Consider the following 20,296-nt stretch of genomic DNA (forward strand, 5'->3'; position numbering starts at 1 on the left):
CACCGGGGCGGGAGGCGGGCCTGGCCCCGCCGCCTCGTTGCTCAATTTTTCTTCCCTTTATAGGAAAAATATGCGCGGGGCCCGGGGGGGCTGCCCTGAGTCACCGGGGGCCGCCGCTGCCGCCCACGCCCAGGGGCCCGGGCCGGGGCGGGGTCTGCGCTGCCCGCCGGGGCCGGGGCCGAGCCGAGTCGAGCCGAGCCCCGACGAGCGGCTCGGGGCCCCGGGCGCGCCGCCATGACGGGCAGGTAAGGCCGGGGCAGCCCCCGGGGAGGCGGGCGGGGAGCGCAGGGCCGGCCGCCGGCCTGGCGGAGGGGCAGAGCCGGGCTGCCCCAGCGCGGGTCGCCCCGGCCCGGGGAAGGGCAGAGGGTGGGACGGGGCCGGAGCGGTTCTGGGCTGACCCCGCTGTGGCTCGGGCCCCGGCAGCCCGCTCCCGATGTGCCCCCGCGCCTCCACCACACACCGAGCGGCTCCCCCGGCCGCTGCCCCCGTGCCCCTGCGCTCGGTGACCTCTTCTTTGGGCTGGCCTCGCGGATACGTGTTCCGAGAACTCCTGAAATCGGGAGTTCGGTTCTCCTCCCGTGCTGTCTGACACTGGGGAGCTCTGTAATGTCCCTGAATTGACAGATGTAGGTGAGAAAAGCAGCGGGGAAAGCGTTTGCTCGCGTCTTCTGAGGGGTCGCACAAGTGGCGTTAGTGTCTGATCGCTTCTTTTCCCATCCGTAAAATAAAACCCCGATATTATGAAGCAGTTTGAAAATAAGCTTGATTTTGTAAAGTGTCTTGAAAGACGTGAACAAATAATATTAACAGTAGTAGGATGCTTTTTCTAGGGTCGTCATCACCCTGAATCCTGCTGTCATTATCGTGATTCTAAAGCATTGTTATTTGTGACCAGAAGCCCTGATACGGGGTAGTTTGTCTCTAAGTATTCACTCTCTTGTGTAAAGTCTTGATGTCTGGATTGTGCTGCTGCTTACAATTACTTGATGTATATCGTATTTGGTGGGTTGTTAAGTATGATAACACACTGAATAGTCGTTTTGTCCCCACTGATCATTTTGACCAGTGTTATTTTTGCTGTCTGTGATGACAAATTGTTGTTGATAGGTGGTTGTACGTGCTTAAAAAACTTTGTTTTTTTGCCTCCTGTCATAAGGTTCCTTTTTCTTCTCTGTCTAAATGACCACTTTTTGTTCTTCCGATGTGTCACATAGGTGTGTATTTACAAGTTCACACAATTTTCTCAAAACTAGAGGAAGACTGAAGAGTCTTAAATGTTCACAGGTCATGGTACCCATGCAGCTCCTAAATAGAGACAAAAAAGGGAGGACCTGGGAAAAGTGTTGTCTGTGAAAACCCAACTTACTTTATTCCCATACAGCTTTGGTGTGGTACTGTTTAGAATGACGTGTTCACCTCGGGTGAAATCATGCAACTACAGAGGACAGTGGGAAATGACTGCGCACAGCAATCCTCATCTTTTCTCCTGTGCTTCTTCAAAAACTTGCCTTTTAAGTTATAAGAAGTTATTACTGTGTTCATAAGAAGCTCTGACACGAAGCATGAGGCTGGGTGGAATGTTCCAAGGAAGCTGAGCAGGGAGGGTAGGTAGAGTGCACAGTTCTCCAAAGTAATGCAGGACTTCTGTCTCCTTTCCTTCCAATGTACTTTAGAGGGTTGTTAAAGTGAGCAGGCCTTGGCTTTGCTTTTGAAAAGTCAGTTGCATGAATGCAAGTGTTGCTTAAAGTTTTCAAAAACATTTATACTGGAAAGTTTGTCAATTATGAACACTTGTGAATTTCCTAGGAGAGAGTGATTATCTTAGACTGGCTGTTTCTCAGCAAAACGAAACCTGCCTTTGGTTTTCAGTGTCTGGGAAACTGGCACAGCTCAGCACCTTGCCTGACTGATGCTGTTTGGCGAGCACCATGTTCAGCAGTGGTTTCAGGGTAGGCCTGACTCCTAAGTCACGGGGAGGAGTTCAGCATGGAGAACAGGCTTCCTTGGACCAACCTGTGGGTCACTGAGCTGAGCTCTTGCTAGATGTTGTCTGATGTTTGTTATGTGGTAGTGCTCAAAATCTGTCTACAGTATGTAGACAGATATCAAGCTTTTGAGATTGAGGGCTTCTGAGGTTCCAGAAGGAGATGAACTGCTTCACAGCTGGAGCATCTCCACAACATTGAGCAGTGGGAACCTTCCAGAAGCGGGAATACGACATAAATGTGTCTAGTCTTGAAACCGTTGACACACCAAAGGGGATGATTTTGTTTTGTTTTGCTCTGTAAAGCGAGGAGGACTGTAGGGAGGATGTGCAGTGCTGACAACGTAATTATTTTTCGCTTCACTTTTCTTGTCAAATAGGAAAAAGTAGGAACTCACTTCTAGGTGCTGTGATTACCGATGCATTATTAGTGATTAAGATAGGTGAAAAATAAATCAATTTTCATTTTTAAGTGTTCGGTCCTTTTTAGCTGCAGAGTGTGTCTTCTGAATTTAAGTAGCTACAGTAATTTGATTTACTGATTTCTTGCATTAGGGAAAAATATAGTTTCAGAAAAAACAAAGACGGATGTGTACTTCTATATATTCATTGTATAAAATTATTAAAAATAAGTGACTATTTAGCAAGTGAAATCCAAATACTACATGTATCCTATTATGAGCTTACATTGCTAGTATGTGAGGATTTGTTTTATGAGAGAACACTGATAAGCAGATCACTGGAATTTGCAAATGCTAGAGCTGAATGCCGTGTCTTGACAGAGCAGTTTTACTTCCCTGTATCTTGATGTTAAAGGAGCTGTTACAGCCCCTATTTCCCTATTTCCAAGAGTAGTCTGTGGTTTAAAGGGATGCTGTCAGCTTAAAAAACAGAACAGCCTCTGTTTGAACATAGCTGTTCCAACTAAGATCAAAAGATAATAGGACAAAAGAAATTAGGGAAATATATATTAATTTTACTAACTTATGTATTGTTTAACTACATTTGGAAATAAACTCTGAAAGATAATGTAATATATATATTAGATACATATACATACATATATGTAAAAATCAGTATGTTTCTAAGCAACCTTTCTATATTTTGCAGTGGTGAGTAAAATGCAATTTATATGATTTTTGGTGCCTTTAGCACCAAATGCTACAGTACTTCTTTACAACTAAGTGCATGAAGACAGCTTGTGTACTTGATTTGGAGTGTTTGCTCCATCTCTTAATTTTTGCCTTTTTGAATATTGTTCTTTTGTGTCCCTCTTTCCCTCTTTTCCTCCTGTGTTTTGCCTAGTTTTCTTTGTTGGTTGTGACAGAATCATTCCTAAGAAAGAGGAGCAGTGAATGACCAGTGGGCAAAACATTGTCAAATGCCCAAAGTAGGAAATAAAACAGAATTGAAGATAATTTCATTAAGACTTTACTGCTGTGCTGTTGCGTAGGGGACATAAAGGTAAAAAATGCCTGTGCTGTATTGTGTTGCCTTTGGAAATTAGTATAGAGATAATAAAAAGCCCAAGGAAAAATGTTCCCTTAGTGCGTGTTTCAGGGCATAATTATTTTTGTAAGAGATCTTTGTCATCACTATGCTTGGTCTAATTGGGATCTGGATACGCCTATGTACTTCCTGCAGTCAACAAAAGAAGAACAGCTGCATTTACAGATCTGCTTATTGATTGTTCCTAATCCAGTTGAGGTAAGAAATAAGGGTATATTATTTACAATTAGCCAGTTTTTGACTAGATGCTTTTTAATTCATTAGAGAGCTGCTGCTGTGCTTGTGCTCCGTTTTATGAAGTAATTGCAAGTAAAAAGGTTTGATGGATGAGCTGTAAAGGTTGGTAGTATTAAAAAAGGTTCTTTGTGCAGGATAGAAAGTACCTGGATCAAACTAATAGATGTCTCACCTGAGTTATAAGCAGCCATTTCTACTTTTGGTTTGGAAAAAAACGTGGTTTTAATGTTACCATTTTTCCAGCTAAGTATGTTCTCTGAGACTCTCCAGATGCATTTTAACTTGTTGAAGGATCCCTAGTAGTCTGTTCTGGGGACACAGAGGTGCTTCCCTGAGGAGAACTACTTGTTAGTGCCTAAAAGGAATCTAGCTGCTTTCTGCTCTGCTTTGGCCCAAAAGTAATCTGCTGTAAGATTTTGTCATTGACCCTCTCTCTTAAAAGTGATCCATCAAGAGGGAAAGAAAACCAAAATCATGCATTTTCACATTTTCACTATTTATGTGCAGGGCAGTAAGAACAGGAATAGGAGTGAGTGAGCACGTGTGTGTTTTAAGGGACGGAAGACAGGATGGTTATTGTTTTGATTCCCCCCCACTTCACTCCCCTTGCGTTGTTTTTTGAACAAGGGACTCACAGTTGTCTGCGGAAGATTGGCTATTTGAAAACCAGTAAAATCGTTCTGTAGCAGCCAGGATGGTAAAAGCTTAGGTGTTTGAGAGGGGAGGTGAGTTTTGGCCAGATTGCTTAAGGCCGTGGGAGATAAAATGGTGCAGTGGCTTGATGTTTTGCTTTATATTAAAAGTAAAAAAGGTGACTTAATATTGCATTAAAAAGTGTTTTATCACTTTAAAAGGTCAGCAAAATGACTCATTTTGGAGGATATTTTTATTCTTCCTTTCTATCTTCTGTATTTTATTTTTTACAGTTCCATTTATTCTTCTGTTCCGTAAAGTAGGAATGAATAAAGAACAAATGCAGTCTGCAGGAACCAGTAGTGGCAGATTGCTGTCAGACCTGAAACTTGCAACGACATGTAGGTTGAACTGTAGACTTTAGGTTACTGAAATGATCATGTTCTCTGGATCCCAGTAAACCCTTCTGGTTTTATTTAGAGAACAGAAAGGATCTCTGCTGGTTAACACTTACCTAATACTTATGAAATCATCACTTCTCCTTCTTTTACTTATTTTTCCTCCTACAGCTTGCCAAACTGTAGTCATGGAAGGCATTTCACTATCATGCTACAAAAATCCTCCTTTTTTATAATTTACCAGAAAATAATTTGTTGGTGATGACTGTTGAGATGGGTTTCATGGTGATGCTGATCAGATGACACTGATTCAGCTGTGCACGTTGTCCTCCATTCCTTTCCCTTTGTTCTTAAAAACTGACTTCTGTATTCTCGATTTTTGTATTCTTTTTATCCTCCCTGCCCACGGTGCCCCGAGCCCTTTGTGCTCTGTAATCCCTTATCTCCCTTGCAGGGGTGGGTGGAGAGGGGGAGCCTTAGAAAGGGCGAGCTCCTGGTTGGGGCCCTGCTCGGTTCCCTTCCCGGCAGAGAGCTCTGGAGGCTGGAATGCCAACTATGTGCCTTCTGCCTGCTTCCCGACCCTCCGCAGCACGCGGCTTCTGCAGGCTGCAGTGTGTCCGCAGAGCAGGAGCCTTTATGCTCTTGTTTCTTGGAGCGTGCTTTATCCAAGTGGAAGGAATGGCTCTGCTGCTTGCTGTGTCCTCAAGGCACTGCGAGTTGCAGTGGCCAGCAGGCAGCCACCGTAGAGCTGCCGCGGGCTGGTACTGAGCTGCAGTAAGCTAAAGTGCTCGTGGGCAACAGGTCTAGTCATCGAGTTTGCTTTTCTGTATTTCTCTGTTGCTTTGATCAGAGAGTCTTCTTGAATTAAATGGATTAATTACGAGAAGACTGAGGGTTTTTTTTTAATACAGTCTCATCTCCTGGATGGTGGAATTTATCCAGGTACAGTACGCCAGTGTAACGGAACTAATTGCTGGTGCAGACTCCTCGTGTGCTGCCTGCAGTAGGTAATTACCAGTGGAATACAGGAAAGAGGTTGTCTGATCTTGAAGACCGTAGCAGAATGGCAGATGAAGTGTAAGAAACAATGCCTGAGCAGAAGCGTATGCATCCTGCTTTAGCTCTTCTAAAATGTAAAGGCAACTCCCCAAAGGAAGGTGACTCACTGAATATCAGTGGTGCTGGTGTTCTCTCCAGTCACCTCTCTCCATTCCCCTCCACAGTGGCATTGGGTGCCATGGCTGGCTTGAGGCTGCAGGGGCTGGCATCCTCCAAACTGTACCAACGCCGGCAGGATCGGCTAAGTGGCACAGGGTCCCTCCTGAGCAGCAGGACAGATACAGCAGCTGGGAGACGTGGGTATGTCTCTGAGGTGAAGGGAATGGTGTTGATGAAGCATTTCCAAGATTTGATAGACGTTCATTTTCGGTGATGGGTTGTTCCTTTTTTTTTAAAGTGGGAATTGTATGCACACAGCAAGAGGGGATGAAGTCTGTTTTTATTTCCAAGAGGCTTATGAAGGAAAGGACTTTCCTGACGGGGAAGCTTTCAGTTTTTAACAATAACAGGAAAGCAGTAATGGAGAACCTTTCCCATTTGGAAGCACTGTGCTGGACTGTTCAGATCCAGCGTCAGGGCTGGTCTTGTTGATGGTGAAGCGTTTAGGTACTGTGAGAATAAAGTATTTCTTTCACTGTTTGTGAAATGCAGTCATTTTTCAAAATGCTGATACAATTTTACTGCGCCTTGATTTTTAGGGCTCAGTGGTCTGTTTATTCTGTAGATAGCAGGCTAGTTGATTTTACTTTTTGTAAATTAGTCCAGTCTATCAGAAACTGAAGCTTCTAGTATAGCTGCTTCTCGAGCTTATTTAGAGCACACCAGACAAAGCTGCTTAAATCTGCCCAGACACCTACATGGCTTGGTTCAGTGGGTAATTTTCCTGTGTTTCAGACTAAAAGTGTAATTGTCTCCTCGATTTTCATTGAAGTTAACTTTGGGCAGAAATTAATTAATATTTAACACTGAACAAATTAATTCAAATGTAAGTAATTTATTGCATTTTGGGAGAATTGTGAGCTGCAGCAGAAGTATGGGATGTGAAGTCTGCGTCACTGGCAATAGCGGTGAGCATGCAGTAGAGGAGATTTTCTTCTGGCAGCCAGAAGTTTTGCATTTCAGTCTTTTCTTAGCTAGAGATAGCCCTGATGCTTACCTGCAATAGAGCAGTTGGTTTGAACCCTGCATCCCTCATTAGAGTAGGAGGACAGTAAAGAAATGTCAGCCCCGTTGAGGGGAGAGGATGCTGTTCAGGAAGAGCGAGAAGCGCGTGAGGGAGTGGTGAGAGAAAAGAAAATAAGCATTGAAAAAGCAGCAAAGAAACAGACCTGTAACAGAAAACCAGTGAGACCTGGTGATAAGAAGGACAAGGAGATGATGTAAGATGACAGCATTTTTCAACGTGTAGTTTGCTTTCAACTGTTTGACTTTGTTGGTTTATGTCCCTTCTTCACGCCCAGGACAGTAATCCAAAAGCAGTGTTGCTACTCCTTGGTGGAAATTGATGAACCCATTTGAGAATGATGTGTTTTACCAGTGCTGGTGAACGCCCATCACAACATAGTCATTTTGGTTCCTTTGAGATCATGGAAGTGGAGGAGGGACATAACAGAACACGTGTGTGAGAAGTTGTTTATCAGGTACACGGTGCGGGTGAAGCGGTACATGCCTGGTAATAAACGGGTGGTTCTGGTGTGCCAGAGGCAGAACCTGTTCAAAACATGCACGCTTCTTGGTTGTTGCTGCTTCCCTGGGCTGGGGGAAGGCTCTGCTAGATGCGTGTCTGTTGAAGTAATCAGTCAGGGGTTACTGGAACTGAGTGTTGCACTACATCGAGGGGGGCTACTAAGTACTCGTGGCATAGGATTTTTTCCGTGTGAATACCGACAGATTTCCATTGCTGCTGCGGGTCTCAGAGGTCTGCCTGCTGGTGGTTTCCCCTGCAGGCCACCTGTATGGACACTGAGGTCTGTTCTCAGCTCAAGTGTGTGAAGCAGCGGAATCGTTTTGCTTCTAAAATCTGTCTTCTACAAATAGCAAATTGTTGTAGCTGGTAGGTCAAGGAGTGAGTGACGGGAAGCTATAAAGATTTTTCTCCATATTGTGACTGTAAGTTGCATTTGTATGTTTTTCTTAATTAACCTTTGGTAGTAAATAATATGAAAAAATGTTTATTTCATTGGGAGGTTGGGGCTGTGTAGTCAAGAAGATATGCTGAAAGGCAGAAGGAGAAATTCTGAAAATGTTAAACTATGCTGGGGTTATCAAATGTACAACATATCACACATTTAATACATGGGAATGCTTTTTTTTCTCCAATATTTTAGGACAGGTTTAATAAAATCATTTTATATTTTAATAAAAATACTTTGAGTTTTGAAAATCACATAACCTATTAATAATAACCGTAAAGAAGTTGAGCTAGTTTGAAAAATGTATCCAGAGAAATGTCAGCTACAGTGAAGAGATTTCGAAAGAGTGATAAGTGTAGCTAAGGGTTATTTTTCAGCAGTTCGTGACCTAATACACTTCCTCCTTATTTTTATTGGTCATTATCTGTGAAATGAATCATAGCCTGGTATTGTCCCAATAAATACTTTTTTTTTCTTTGGTCTTTGTCACCATTAAGGACCTAAAGCCCCAAATGCTCAACCATGCCAGGGGGACGGGAAGGAGCCTGGAGTGCTCCAGTTTTTCTCTCAGCTACTGGCTCTCTGATACAGACACATGGTGTTTCTTGGTGTTGTGGTTTAACCTGGCCAAAAAGGGTAAAATGCTTGCGGGTTGAGATAAAGACAGTTTAATAGGGCAGAACAATGATGAAAGAATACACAGAAGAAGTGATGCACCGTGCAGCTGCTCAGCACCCACTGACTGCTGCCGGCTCCCCCAGCGTTATGGCCTAGCACAAGTACTTTTTTTCAGCTTCTCACCAGCGCTGCATCCCTGGGGACAAATGTGTGAAAAAGAAGGTAACGTTATAGAAGCTGGAGCATTTTAACCAGCTGTCTTGGTGGTTAAGTCCAACATTTTTTTACTGAAGTAATACAGGCCCAATTCCCAGAATCTAGAAGAGAATGTGGTATAAGAACATGACATTTGACAGACAAAAGATGTCTGAAACTATTTGTGGAAAATAAATCCATATTGACTTCAGTGATCTAAGAAGGTAGAATGCTTTCAAATCTTTCTACAGTAACTGTAGCAGCGGCACAGAATAGGTCTCCTCATAAACTTCCACTTCATGCAAAGGATGATTTTTCTTTTGGAACTTGCCAGCGATGCTGATACTTTACAACTAATATTTCTGAGAAGTCAAAGCGTGAGAAACCCTCTCCTAATTATAATGGTAACTAACTGGTTCCTATAAAGTAGGCATTTTAACGAAGACAATTAGTTAAAGGTAAGGCGTGTAATGATTAGAGATTGGAAGGCATGTTGTTGAGCGCTGGTATTTTGTTGGGTTTACACCGGACAGGAGAGCCTCAGGATGCTGAGCTGGCCATGTTCTAAAAGCCCTTCCTGTCTTTGTGTCACCCGCTTATTGTTAAAACAGAAGAGGATTTTATATTTCGCTGTGTTGCAAAAAATTGGTGAGCAAATAGAATGCAAGAAGCTTTGCATAGTGGCGACTGTCTTTTGTGGGAAGGACTCATGTCTAAGTGTCTTAAGATTGTCACAGGAATTCAATCTTCTGTGTTCGTGTTTGGAATCACCATCACAAGGAAATTTTTGGTGTTGCTTCTCCCCTCCCCATGCTACTGTCACAAGTGTTTTTGCAGCAGTGTGGTAAACTGGATCATAGAAGTGCTCTGAATTAGAACTGTCCTCCCTCCCCCTTCCAGCCTTGGTTAGTTTTAATCTTGATCTAGTTGAAGAAATGCTTGCTCTGTCGCAAGGGAGAGGGCGCACAGGAGTGTGTGATTGAGGGAAATTGTTAAACTATGGCATATATGAAGGTGGAACTTTAAATAGATGCAAAGTCATGCCCTTATGGCAGTGCCAAAGTTGCAAATTTTAGCTTGACAATGATAAAACATCTTAAAAACAGATGCAAAGCTGTAACTGAAAAGACAGCGGAGAGGTAAAGCTCAAGCTCTGATTATCGAAGATCCACAGCTGCTGGTTTGTATCCCAGGAGACGCATCGCTGGGGAGATCATGTACCGCTGTACATGTCCTGTGCAGCTCTCACAACAAATTTCAAGTGCCTTGTAATTGAGGCAGAGAACTGTGTTGTTTTGTTTACGGGCTCTTCATTTTATTTTTCTTTTTTACCAGATTAGTAGCGTCTCTGATGCATAAGAGTTGCAGTCGTTAGCGCATTTGCACAGTGGCAATTCTTGCGCAGCGCTGGCTGTGTCACAGTCACCTTCCTTAGGCCGTTAAGGGAATCTTGTCTGCAGCAACCAAGTTCTTTTAGTGCAAACATTTTCATTTTTTTAATGATTTCCATTTCCAGCTCTTTGAAGTTTTTGTTTTATACTAGATTGCAAAATCTCTAGTGATTTTTTTTTAGCTGCACATCACATTCCACAGCTCGGAGTTGGACGTTTTGCATCACTGCGCATCAGCACAGTGGGGAATAAACTCACGGGACTTCTGATGCTTCTGCAAGTGAGTGAGGGGAATGAATTTTTTGAGAGTTAGAATAAATTACAACTCTGGATTTAAGGTCTAAGAGAGGACAGTGAGAACAGAACAGCAGCACATTTGATTTTCACTTGGAATTTAATTTCCAATAGATTTTATATTGTTTAGAAGTTAGGCTTTACCGTGAGACTCACTGAGACAGTTTTTTGCTCAGTTTTCTCCCATAACCCAGAGTAATTTTTTCACTGGTATAAATGTGAAGTTGTCTTAATCATGGCTTTTGGCTAGCTCAAGTCTTGGAATCCAGGCATCAAAATCTTCAAGAGAGAAGCAGTATTTGTTGGGAAGCTTGTATTTTCAAGTACTGTTGCATACTTGGTGCATGATTTAACTGGAAGAGTGGCAATTGAAAGTAAGCTGATTAGATCAGAGGCACGATCTCTCAGCTTTGGTGCAAGCACTGGTATTTTTGTGTTGACCTAATCTTTTGCTACTCCGGCAGGATAAAATGTTTCTTTAACCCATAGTCTGTAGTTTATAAAGTTACAGGATTTCCTGTTGGTCCGTAATTCCGGATCGTGTCCATTTTTTAAAGCTCATTCCTGTTGCGGTAAAGAAACAAGTTCTAACTGGTTTCTTATAAATCGGTTCTCCATACGTGAAATGATGGCCCTCTGCCTTGCTCCTTGGAGCCCTGCGAGCTGCGGTGGCAGGAGGAAGGTGTGCCCCGCTGCCTGCCCCGCTGCCTGCCCCGCTGCCTGCCCCGCTGCCTGCCCCGCTGCCTGCTCGTTCCAGTTGCACTCAGAGCCCAAAGCGCTGGCATACGAATGGCAGCGTGTGTTTGTAGGGATGCCTCTGACCAGAGGAAAGAGAATCTGCTGCAACTGGAACGTGGTTTTTGAATTACCGCTCTCTGTAAAGAGATGTGGAACGTAGAACATCAGGTTGTAGAGTAGCTCTAACAAAGGAAATGCAGCTTTTTACTACAGTAACAGTTATCACATCTTGAACAATGATGGTTCTGATCTCTAAGTGTGCAAAAATAAACAATTTAAGTAGCTTTGTATATGAAAACAAATTCTATGACTCTATGATTAAAATAAAGGAAAATAAAAAACCTTTAAACCAAGCCATCTTTTATTGTATATACATATATTGTATATTGTGGTTCAGGAAAACTACTGCAAAATATTTCTGAGATCTCTGATGTGCTGAAAATTATTTATTCCCTTGCCTATAAAACTTCTGTCTTCGCAATGGTTAAAAGAAGGATTGCATCGAAACAAGCAACTGAAACTCTTTCCTTATCATAGTTTTTTCCATCCTGTTTTGGACACGAGATACAGGATTTTAAAACTACGTTCTCTTCCTATATAGAGAACTTAGATTACCATGCTGGCAAACATGAAAATCTCTTTGGAAAATGTTAGGTTCATTCCACGTTCTAGGGGAGAAAGATGAAACAGTCTTTTGCATGATTTGGAAGTGTGGCGCTTGTTTTGTTTTGTTTTGTTTTTAGCCTTGCTTTCTGAGGAAATAAAGCTGATGTTACTGATACTTGCCAAGGCAGTCAGGGGGGTGACTTTCTTTCCAGACATCTTTAATCCTTTGACAGTTTTAACTAATTTGTCAGGAAGACAGAGACATTGTATGTAATTATTTTTCAATGAATCTTGTATGTAAAATGTATCTTATGTACATAAGCTGCTTGGTAGAGGGGAAAGACCCTGTGAATTCTCACAGTGAAGGGGAGACTGTGGTGGGAGCTCGATGCTTACTACACATTAGAAAATCCGAGAAGTGTGCATCCTGAGACCAGAAATCCTGAGAAGTCAGGATTTATTGGGTTTGCTGCTCTCAGAACTACTGGTTTATTTTAAATTGTGGATATTTGGTATGAGGATGACATAATGGGGTGAAAGACTGGTGAAGCAGCCAAAAGTGTGCGATAGATATATCTGCTACATGAGTTCATTTAGCCACAAGGGCCATCCTGTGTGAGTTGCAAGAACATTATTCCTAACTGATGTCAGTGCTGAATTGACTTGCTCATTGTTATTTTTTTGTGTAAAAGGGAGTTTAAAGCAATGGAAATGTTGTGTTTCTAGATGTTGGGGAAACTTGGATGGTATAAGTATACTCGTGGTTAGCTTGTGGCATTGCTCATGTTCTTACTCTTGTCTTTATTCCAGTAATATGTCTGATGCTCTTGCAAATGCAGTATGTGAACGCTGCCAGACTCGATTTGATCCTGCCGAGAGGATTGTGAACAGCAATGGGGAGCTCTATCATGAAAACTGCTTTGTCTGTGCTCAGTGCTTTCGTCAGTTCCCAGATGGACTTTTTTACGAGGTGAGGTCGTAGACTGCGTGTAAGAGTAGAGAAGTATCATCAATAAAGGCAAGGAATTAGGTGAAAATTGTGGCAGAAATAGGAATTCTCATCTTTCCTGCATGTTTAATTTCTTAGCCCTAAACCTATGTTAATATTTTTTGAGGGATTTCCAACTTAGTTTCTTTTTTTTTTTTTTCTTAAATACTCCTTCTGTTCATCAGTAACGACAAAAACTTTGTTTGCTCTCTGGGTAAGAGACATATCGAAAAGAAAACACAAAATATTTCTTAATATTTCATTAGACTTAAGTGATTTTTTGTGTTTATTTCCAGATATTTTGTACCAAACTTTTCCAACTGGCAAATGAAATTGGTGAACCCGTTTAAAAACAAAGTTTAAATATTTTTGCAGAATCTGTGCAAGCATATATTTTGAATAATACATTATTTTAAATGTGCTGCATTCTTAATTTGCTGTGGGTATGTCTCATGCAGGAGGAGTACTTCCAAATACGTGATTTAAAGGAAAAAAAAAAAAAAAGACAAGTCTAGGAAAAGGGCTTGGGACGCCTCAAGATTTTTGTTGTTTCATAAGAGCATTGCTATTGATTTAACTGTTTGCTAAATTAATTCACTAAAAGGCTGAAACCGTATCTGGATGTTGCTTTAAGAAAATCCTTGGGAGTTTAAAAACAGGTGAGAAGGGAGACTAGAACTCTAAAATGTGACTTACCTTGACCGATTAATCATTTCAATGGAAAATCATGCTGAACTATTCGAACTGAACATGGTTCAGTTATTCATGAGGACTACTTCTCTCTTTTGTTTACAGTTTGAAGGCCGGAAGTACTGCGAGCATGACTTTCAGATGCTGTTTGCTCCTTGCTGTGGGGAATGTGGTAAGGTGTCCAAATACAGATTTGTGTAGCCTCATCCAGCTATGGATTTACTACAGCTAACCTCAAGGCTAGGGGCAAGTGGCCCTTCTTTTAGCAGTGTCTCCCTTGCAGCATATGCATCCTTGTCAACACCACAGAGTAACAGCTACAGGGTTGTGCACACCTTCCATCTCTGAGTGCTGTACAGCCCTGGGCTGGGATTGTTGGAGTCATTTTAAGGAACAGAAACTCTGGAGAGAAACAAAACATATCATCAGCAGTGATTTGGGGCATCCTGGCTGTGGGAAGAATTATTTTTTCTGAAATTAGAATGTAGCAGTTCTTGTGGATTTAAAAGGGGAGAATTATGAAGGGCAGTACTTTTTTGATAAAACTGTTTTCTGCCTGCATCTCAAGGTGTTGCTTTTCTTTTGTAGGTGAGTTCATCATTGGGCGTGTTATCAAGGCAATGAACAATAACTGGCACCCAGAATGTTTCCGTTGTGAGCTCTGTGATGTAGCACTTGCTGACCTGGGTTTTGTGAAGAATGCTGGCAGGTAAGATAGAGCAGGAGCTCTGGAAGTTGCGTCACTATGTTATCAATACAGTAGTGAGATGTGGAGAGTGGTCGGTTGACTGTATACTGGGAGGTAAAGCTTGGAAAGGTAGAGGAGAAGCTATAAGGAGTAGCCTGTTAGGAGATGGGAAATGGAATGAAGAATAGTGTTCTTCATTCAATGAAATGCATAGAAAGCAGAAATTCAAATTTTAGTAGTGAGTGGATAGGCTCTGGAAAAGAAAGGGATTATAGGCAAAAGGCCAGGTAGCAAGTGAGAAAAAGGGATTATGTGATGCTGGGTAGGCTATTTGTCAAGTAAGCTGCAGAGCAGCAAATCAAGGCATAGCAAAAGTCCAAGAGAATAACATGAGGATTACATCAAAGCATATTCAGCATAAGATTCCACTGGTCTTCAGAAACCATTCATTTTACAAATACAGAAACATAAAAATGGGTCCTAAGGTTGATTAACGCGTTTAATTTAGAGGTAAGAAACTAAAAACATAGAAAGAAGCTTGGACAAAAACAAATCATAAGAAAACAAAACTCTCTAGCAGATAGCACCCAGTGTTGCACAATTCACAGTTAATTTCTGGCTGTCATATGTCTTGAACAAAGCTTACTAGTTTCCTGGAGTTTATATTTTCACTAGCTGAATGGTGGGGAAGTAAAGGTTCTGTATTTGTATCCTGTGCAATGGGAAGCCGTCTCAATCGCTTTTCTGTCCAATCCTGCATGCAACTTCTGTGCCTTAATTTTTAGAGCTGGGCGTAATAGATTTTGTTTTGACACTTCAGCTTGTTAGAATTTGTGCTGTTGTCGTAGCACCTAGGAGAGTTCCTGGGTATTTTTAGGAAAGCAGCTAGGATTGAAACAATTCAAGAAAGAAAAAGTAGGTTTGGTTTCATAATTTATGGACCAAACCTAAAATGGTAAGTAGCTCGTTCCTAAAAGCATAGAAGAGGGATGTGTGCGCCTAGGTATGTGTTTGTCCAAAATATAATTCACCTATCATCATTTCCGCTAACATTTATCACTATAGCATAGAAGCTTTCTGCTAGTAAATACTATCGGAAACTCTTGGGTCCTTTTTCCACTTTCTCATTGTACCTGGTCTTGCCTGGTGTGTTTGTCATTCCCAGACATATTCCACTGGATGCAGTTTATATCAGTGAGGGTAGTTAAGGTAATCCCTACTTTATCTGCAGTGAATAAATAGTCTTGCTAGATAGATTGCAGAAATTAAATAAATGTAAAACATCTCAAAGGTAAGGATCTGCTTTGGGCAAGTGGGACTTCAGTACACTGGAGGTATTTAAGAGGCATGTGGATGTGGCGCTAAGGGACATGCTTTTGTGATGAGAGTTGGTAGGTCAGGTTGGTGGTTGGACTTGATCTCGAAGGTCTTTTCCTACCTAAATGATTCTATTGTTTTTTCCTATATTTGCTTTTCTTCACCTTCACCATTTTTTAAGACAGAAGTTCACAGTATGTAGTAAAGATGAATGCTGTGTTCCTAAACTGCCCTCTTCCATTCTTCAGTTTGAGTGTTATCAAGACATCTGATGTTTTGCGTGGAACTACGTAAAAGATAAGGTGTAGTGAATGTTGTCTGGCCTCTGTCTGAAGCCATGGGGCCATGGCAGAGGGTAGATAGAAGTAGTAGTGTGAAGCTTAGAGCTCATCTCCAACTCTGAATGCTGGGAAGCAGTTAAAAAATTGTGAGTACTATCTGAATTTCAGTCCTGGTTGGGAGCGTTGCAGTATTTTGCTTTTTTTCTTGCTATGACTTAGCATCAGTTTTCTGTCTGTGACGTATAAACACTTTGAATTTGTAACTTGAACAAAATGTGCAAGCACGCTCTCTCTTCAGGCAGATCTACTTCAGGAATGGGTCTCTACTGCTGGTACAATTCCAAAGTAGGCTGTATGCATTGTGCATAGGAAGAGTCCTTGCTGAATGCTTTGGGAATTAAGTCCTTTTGAAAAAAGAAGCTGTCCATTTAACAGCCTCTTTGTTCCCTTGCTTATTCCTAAGTGTTCAGCCATGAGTTTCACATCTTGGAAATCAGTAGGACTGTACTTGTGTTTGCAGTTTCGCTAAGACAGGAGCATGTGATCTCAGTTGTCAGAGGGGTTCTTACTAATTCTAGTTCCATTAAAATGATGGAACTTCCCTCCTCAGGAGTGAGTTTCACTTTGGGTAGACTGTCATGCTGCATATCTGCACCCTCTGCTGATTTTGGTGGAACAGAGTGTTCTCATGTTGAAGCAGTGGTAAAAGTCACAGTTCAGATTTAGCACTTAGCGAGCTTTCATTTGTCTTACCCTCATACGTTTGATGCAGTATTACAGTCTTTTTACCACAAAACAGGTTGCACAAAGCATCACGGAATTTCTCAGCGACAAAAAAGTACATGACTGGGTCAAAGGCACCATTCAGACTCGTGAGGCAGGAAGTGATACGGTTACTGAGTGCTAGAATGCGCTGTGTTTCACAGGAAGTTTTGGTCCCGTTGTAATGGAGAATATAAATGTAGCGGTTGACATGATAAGGTACAAAGCAGATCATAAAGATCATTAGGACCATGATGATCATTTTGATAGCTTTTTCCTTCAGGTGTGTCTCAACTCTGTTCCCACTCTTCAGGCTCCTGATGATTAGTAGGTAGCAGGTCACTGTGGTAACAAATGGGAAGGTGAATGCAACTGCTAAGGACACAAGAGCATGACGTGATGCCTTTTCTCTGTAGAGCTGCAGGCAGATGGTTGTGTTGTTCATCTCTGCTGTCTGCACGCTGAGCAGCAGAGGTGCCATTGCAACACCAACTATGACCCATAGAAAGGCACATGCCAAATGGGCATAAAGGGACCTGCGAAGCTTGATGGACTTGACAGGATGCACAATGGCTAGGAAACGGTCAACGCTGATGCACATGAGGAAGTAGATACTGGCATACATGTTGAGGTAAAAAAGGAAGCCAGTGAGTCTGCACGGGATCTCACCAAATGGCCAATGGTTACCAGAAAAATGGTACACCAGGCGGGTGGGAAGCACCAGCACAAATGACAGGTCTGCCACAGCAAGATGCATCAGGAAAACGTTGGCAGGTGTGCCAGACTTCTGGTCCCGGATGAAAAGCCAAAGAGCCAGGGCGTTGCCAACAAAAGCCAAGATGAAGTCTAGGAAGTAGAAAGTGGCAAAAAGTATGTTCTCGAGGTGTGTCTCTTTGCCACATTGCTCTGAAGCTTCCAAAGAGAAGTTTGATTGATTTGAGCAGTTGAAAAGTAGGCTTGAGGGATCTGCTGGGCCATTCATTTTTCACCACAGTTTTGAAGTACAAAAGAAAAACCTGAAAGAATTGAGACAATATATTACAAAAAAGCCTGGTTCGGGGGGGAGGGGGTGGGAGAAGGAGGGGAGAGGGAGAACACAACAAAACACATGGAAAGCAGTGATGTCTCATGTTTGCTGATACAGATATTTTATAGGTCATGTCAGTTTGAGTTTAATCATTTATATAAAAATTCTGAATACCTCCTGCTCAGCTGGGATTCCAGCCCATTAATTCCTGTTGAAGAAGCCACCATAAAGAGCTAGCTAGCTCGTTATGAGCTTGTCACCAACTTGTGCTGAGATCAGGTGAGTAATAGTCACATGCTTATGTATCTGGTTAATGGAAAAGTGGAAGTGGGTTCTGCATGTCTAGCTAGAAAGTACTTGCTTTGTTTAATTTGAAAGACTGATTTAGGACTGAAGAGATCCTAATGAATCAGCTTTTCTGAACACACACCTGTTGTAAGGTGACCTACAACAGTCTTGTTCATAAAAGGAGTAGAAGACAGGTCAGGTATTGCTATTAAAAAAAAAAAAGAAAAGGAAAAGCAAGTTTCCTGAAAATCTTTGATGATTATTATTTTAGTCTGATGTCCTGTATTTGTGGCAAGCACATAGAGTACCGATATAAAGGGAAACTTTTTGGGTGGGTAGCAGCATCTCATTTGAACAGCAAAAAGCACTACATTGATTCAGGAAAGATTACTTGTAATGCCCATGCTGCTGGTTACTGTCAAAGTGCCATCCTTCCCTTACAGCTTTCTTCTTCTCCCAGCATAACTTTCTCTCTTTCTCCCTCAAAAGGCTGAGCTCCACTGTAGCTTATCCAGGAGCTTTTCCAAGTTGGAGCATGGTAAAACTCAGCTTAGCTTTGCCAGTCTCCCTGGTGTCTGCAGGGTCCTGAACAGCATCAACAAAAGGCAATTAGATTTTTCTGAGCGCCTACCCAGGGCTTTTTATACATTTCTCATCTGTCAGTGTAGGTGGTAGGGCAATGCAGGCAGTCTGACTTCCCAGCACTGCCTGTTTCTTGGATTCCTCAGAGGTGTTGCAGTATCCACAGCAATACCTCCATTGTGCTCACTGTTGCATGTTGTACTGATTGACCGTTGCTCCATAATATTCAATTCATATTCAAAGAATAAGCAGCTAAGGAAGCTGAAAAAAGCTGAGGCAATGTTGTACTCCAGCTTCCTCTTTCTGTGTACTTTTTTAGCGGTCATCAAGGCAGTGGCAAATACAACTGTATTTGAAAAGCATTATTAAAAACACTGCAGTAATGAAAGCTAAAGACAGAAAGAATTTTCATTGGCTCGAGTATCTGCTTTGCCTAGGGAGACAATAAAGTGTCTGTTGTTTCTTTGACACCTTTGTCACCCATGAAAATGTTTTTTCTTTAAGATCGGCCTGCTCCATTTTCCTCTGCTGAGACTGACATTTGAAGATGGTGGCTGACATTATTACCTAGAATATGTAGTCTTGGGCAAAAGCTGTGCTATGTGCTGAAATCTTACAGCATTAGACAGCTGATCCAAGGTATTAGACAGTGCATCCAACTTGCCAGTACAATTTACAATTAGAATATTGGTGGCTGATTGAGAAACTGAAATGGGTGATTTAGAACAGACCAGTACATTGGAAAAAGTAATTCCTGTCTTTTGTTTGGCTGCTGTCACTTTCAGGTGGGCAGAAAACTACAGTAGCTAGAAATGAATATGCTGGACCACTTTGCTTAGTTCAGAGTTGAAGAAACAAAAGTCAGCAGAAGGGAGAATAAAGAAAATTTAGAAAATGAAGTTTCTTCACATGGCCACAGAGGGGCCTTCTTATTCCAGGCACTGCCTAGCTGCACTGCATGTTTATGGCACAGAAAAGACTAGGTTCCACTCTCTGGGTTATTACTGCCTACTGCCAGCTGCGTTCTAGTTCATAGTCCTAGAGAAGGCAACCACTTACTAGCTTGGAATCACTAGAAGTGCACGTGCAAAGATGACTTTTTTCCAAGGGACTTTTCATTTTATAAAAATATGTGACATCTTCTACTATGCAGTTCCTGCTACTTCCACGTACAAAAAAGAGAACTCACTGTTGCTGTTTTCTGTGTGAATTTCGTGGGGTTGCAGAGGAGCCCGCAAGTTTTGCTTTTAGTGTTTGTTTGTCCTTATAAAGTAAAACCTGCAAGTATTTTTTGAACACAAGAGTTTGTGGTTTCTATGTGTTACTAAAGTTGTATGCTCAAATATTTGTCCTGGCTGGATGGAATTAGTTTAAATACGTATTTTTATATTGCATAGCAAAGAAGTATGCCTTTTTACTGGCTGTTAATCTACAGTGGTACCTATCTTCTTTCTTTATTTTTTTTTTTGTGTAAACAATGTAGTGAAGTGGTCTTTGTATATGCATACACGCTTGTCAGTGATGAGGTGGTCTGATGGTTAAGTGTTACCCTTTATAGGGTTGTGACACCATTGAAAAAGCAGGAAATGTTAGACTAGACCAGCTGAAATGGCTGAAGCGAGGGGAACTGACAGGGATGTTGCTTGTCTTGATGACAGTCATTTAAATCAGTTCAGGAAACAAAGCAGTAATCCCTGTTCGCAAGGTAGATGCTAGGGGTTTAGCAGCCTGATACATCAAACGGGTTCTTACTTGAGCTTATTTCCTGAGGAAGATCTTTGGAATTCAGATTCAGCTGACTGTCAGTGCAAGCCGTGGAATAGCCAAGGCATTTAAGTCAAGGGTTTTTCCTCGGTGATGTCAGTGTTGACTCTGCCAT

General features: G+C 42.0%; 2 protein-coding genes across 2 annotated transcripts in view; one reads left to right on the forward strand and one right to left on the reverse strand.

The window, feature by feature from the left end:
* Positions 1 to 103: 103 nt before the first annotated feature.
* LIMS2 (LIM zinc finger domain containing 2) overlaps positions 104 to 20,296 on the forward strand; it is a 31,353-nt gene continuing 11,160 nt past the window's right edge. The window contains exons 1-4 of the mRNA XM_035544542.2: positions 104 to 245; positions 12,605 to 12,764; positions 13,578 to 13,644; positions 14,061 to 14,181. Of these exons, the coding sequence (XP_035400435.1) occupies positions 235 to 245; positions 12,605 to 12,764; positions 13,578 to 13,644; positions 14,061 to 14,181 (359 nt within the window). The 5' untranslated portion in view covers positions 104 to 234. The remainder of the gene's footprint in view (positions 246 to 12,604; positions 12,765 to 13,577; positions 13,645 to 14,060; positions 14,182 to 20,296) is intronic.
* On the reverse strand, positions 15,383 to 17,519 carry GPR17 (G protein-coupled receptor 17). The gene has a single exon (XM_035544551.2). The coding sequence runs from the start codon at positions 17,500 to 17,502 to the stop codon at positions 16,468 to 16,470; it is 1,035 nt and encodes a 344-aa protein (XP_035400444.1). The 5' UTR covers positions 17,503 to 17,519; the 3' UTR covers positions 15,383 to 16,467.

Source organism: Cygnus atratus, chromosome 9 (genome assembly GCF_013377495.2).
Source record: "Cygnus atratus isolate AKBS03 ecotype Queensland, Australia chromosome 9, CAtr_DNAZoo_HiC_assembly, whole genome shotgun sequence".
In the NCBI taxonomy this organism is placed as follows: domain Eukaryota; kingdom Metazoa; phylum Chordata; class Aves; order Anseriformes; family Anatidae; genus Cygnus; species Cygnus atratus.

Coding starts and splice junctions, on each gene's coding strand:
- GPR17 (XM_035544551.2), bottom strand. CDS start 17,502: ATGAATGGCCCAGCAGATCCCTCAAGCCTACTTTTCAACTGCTCAAAT.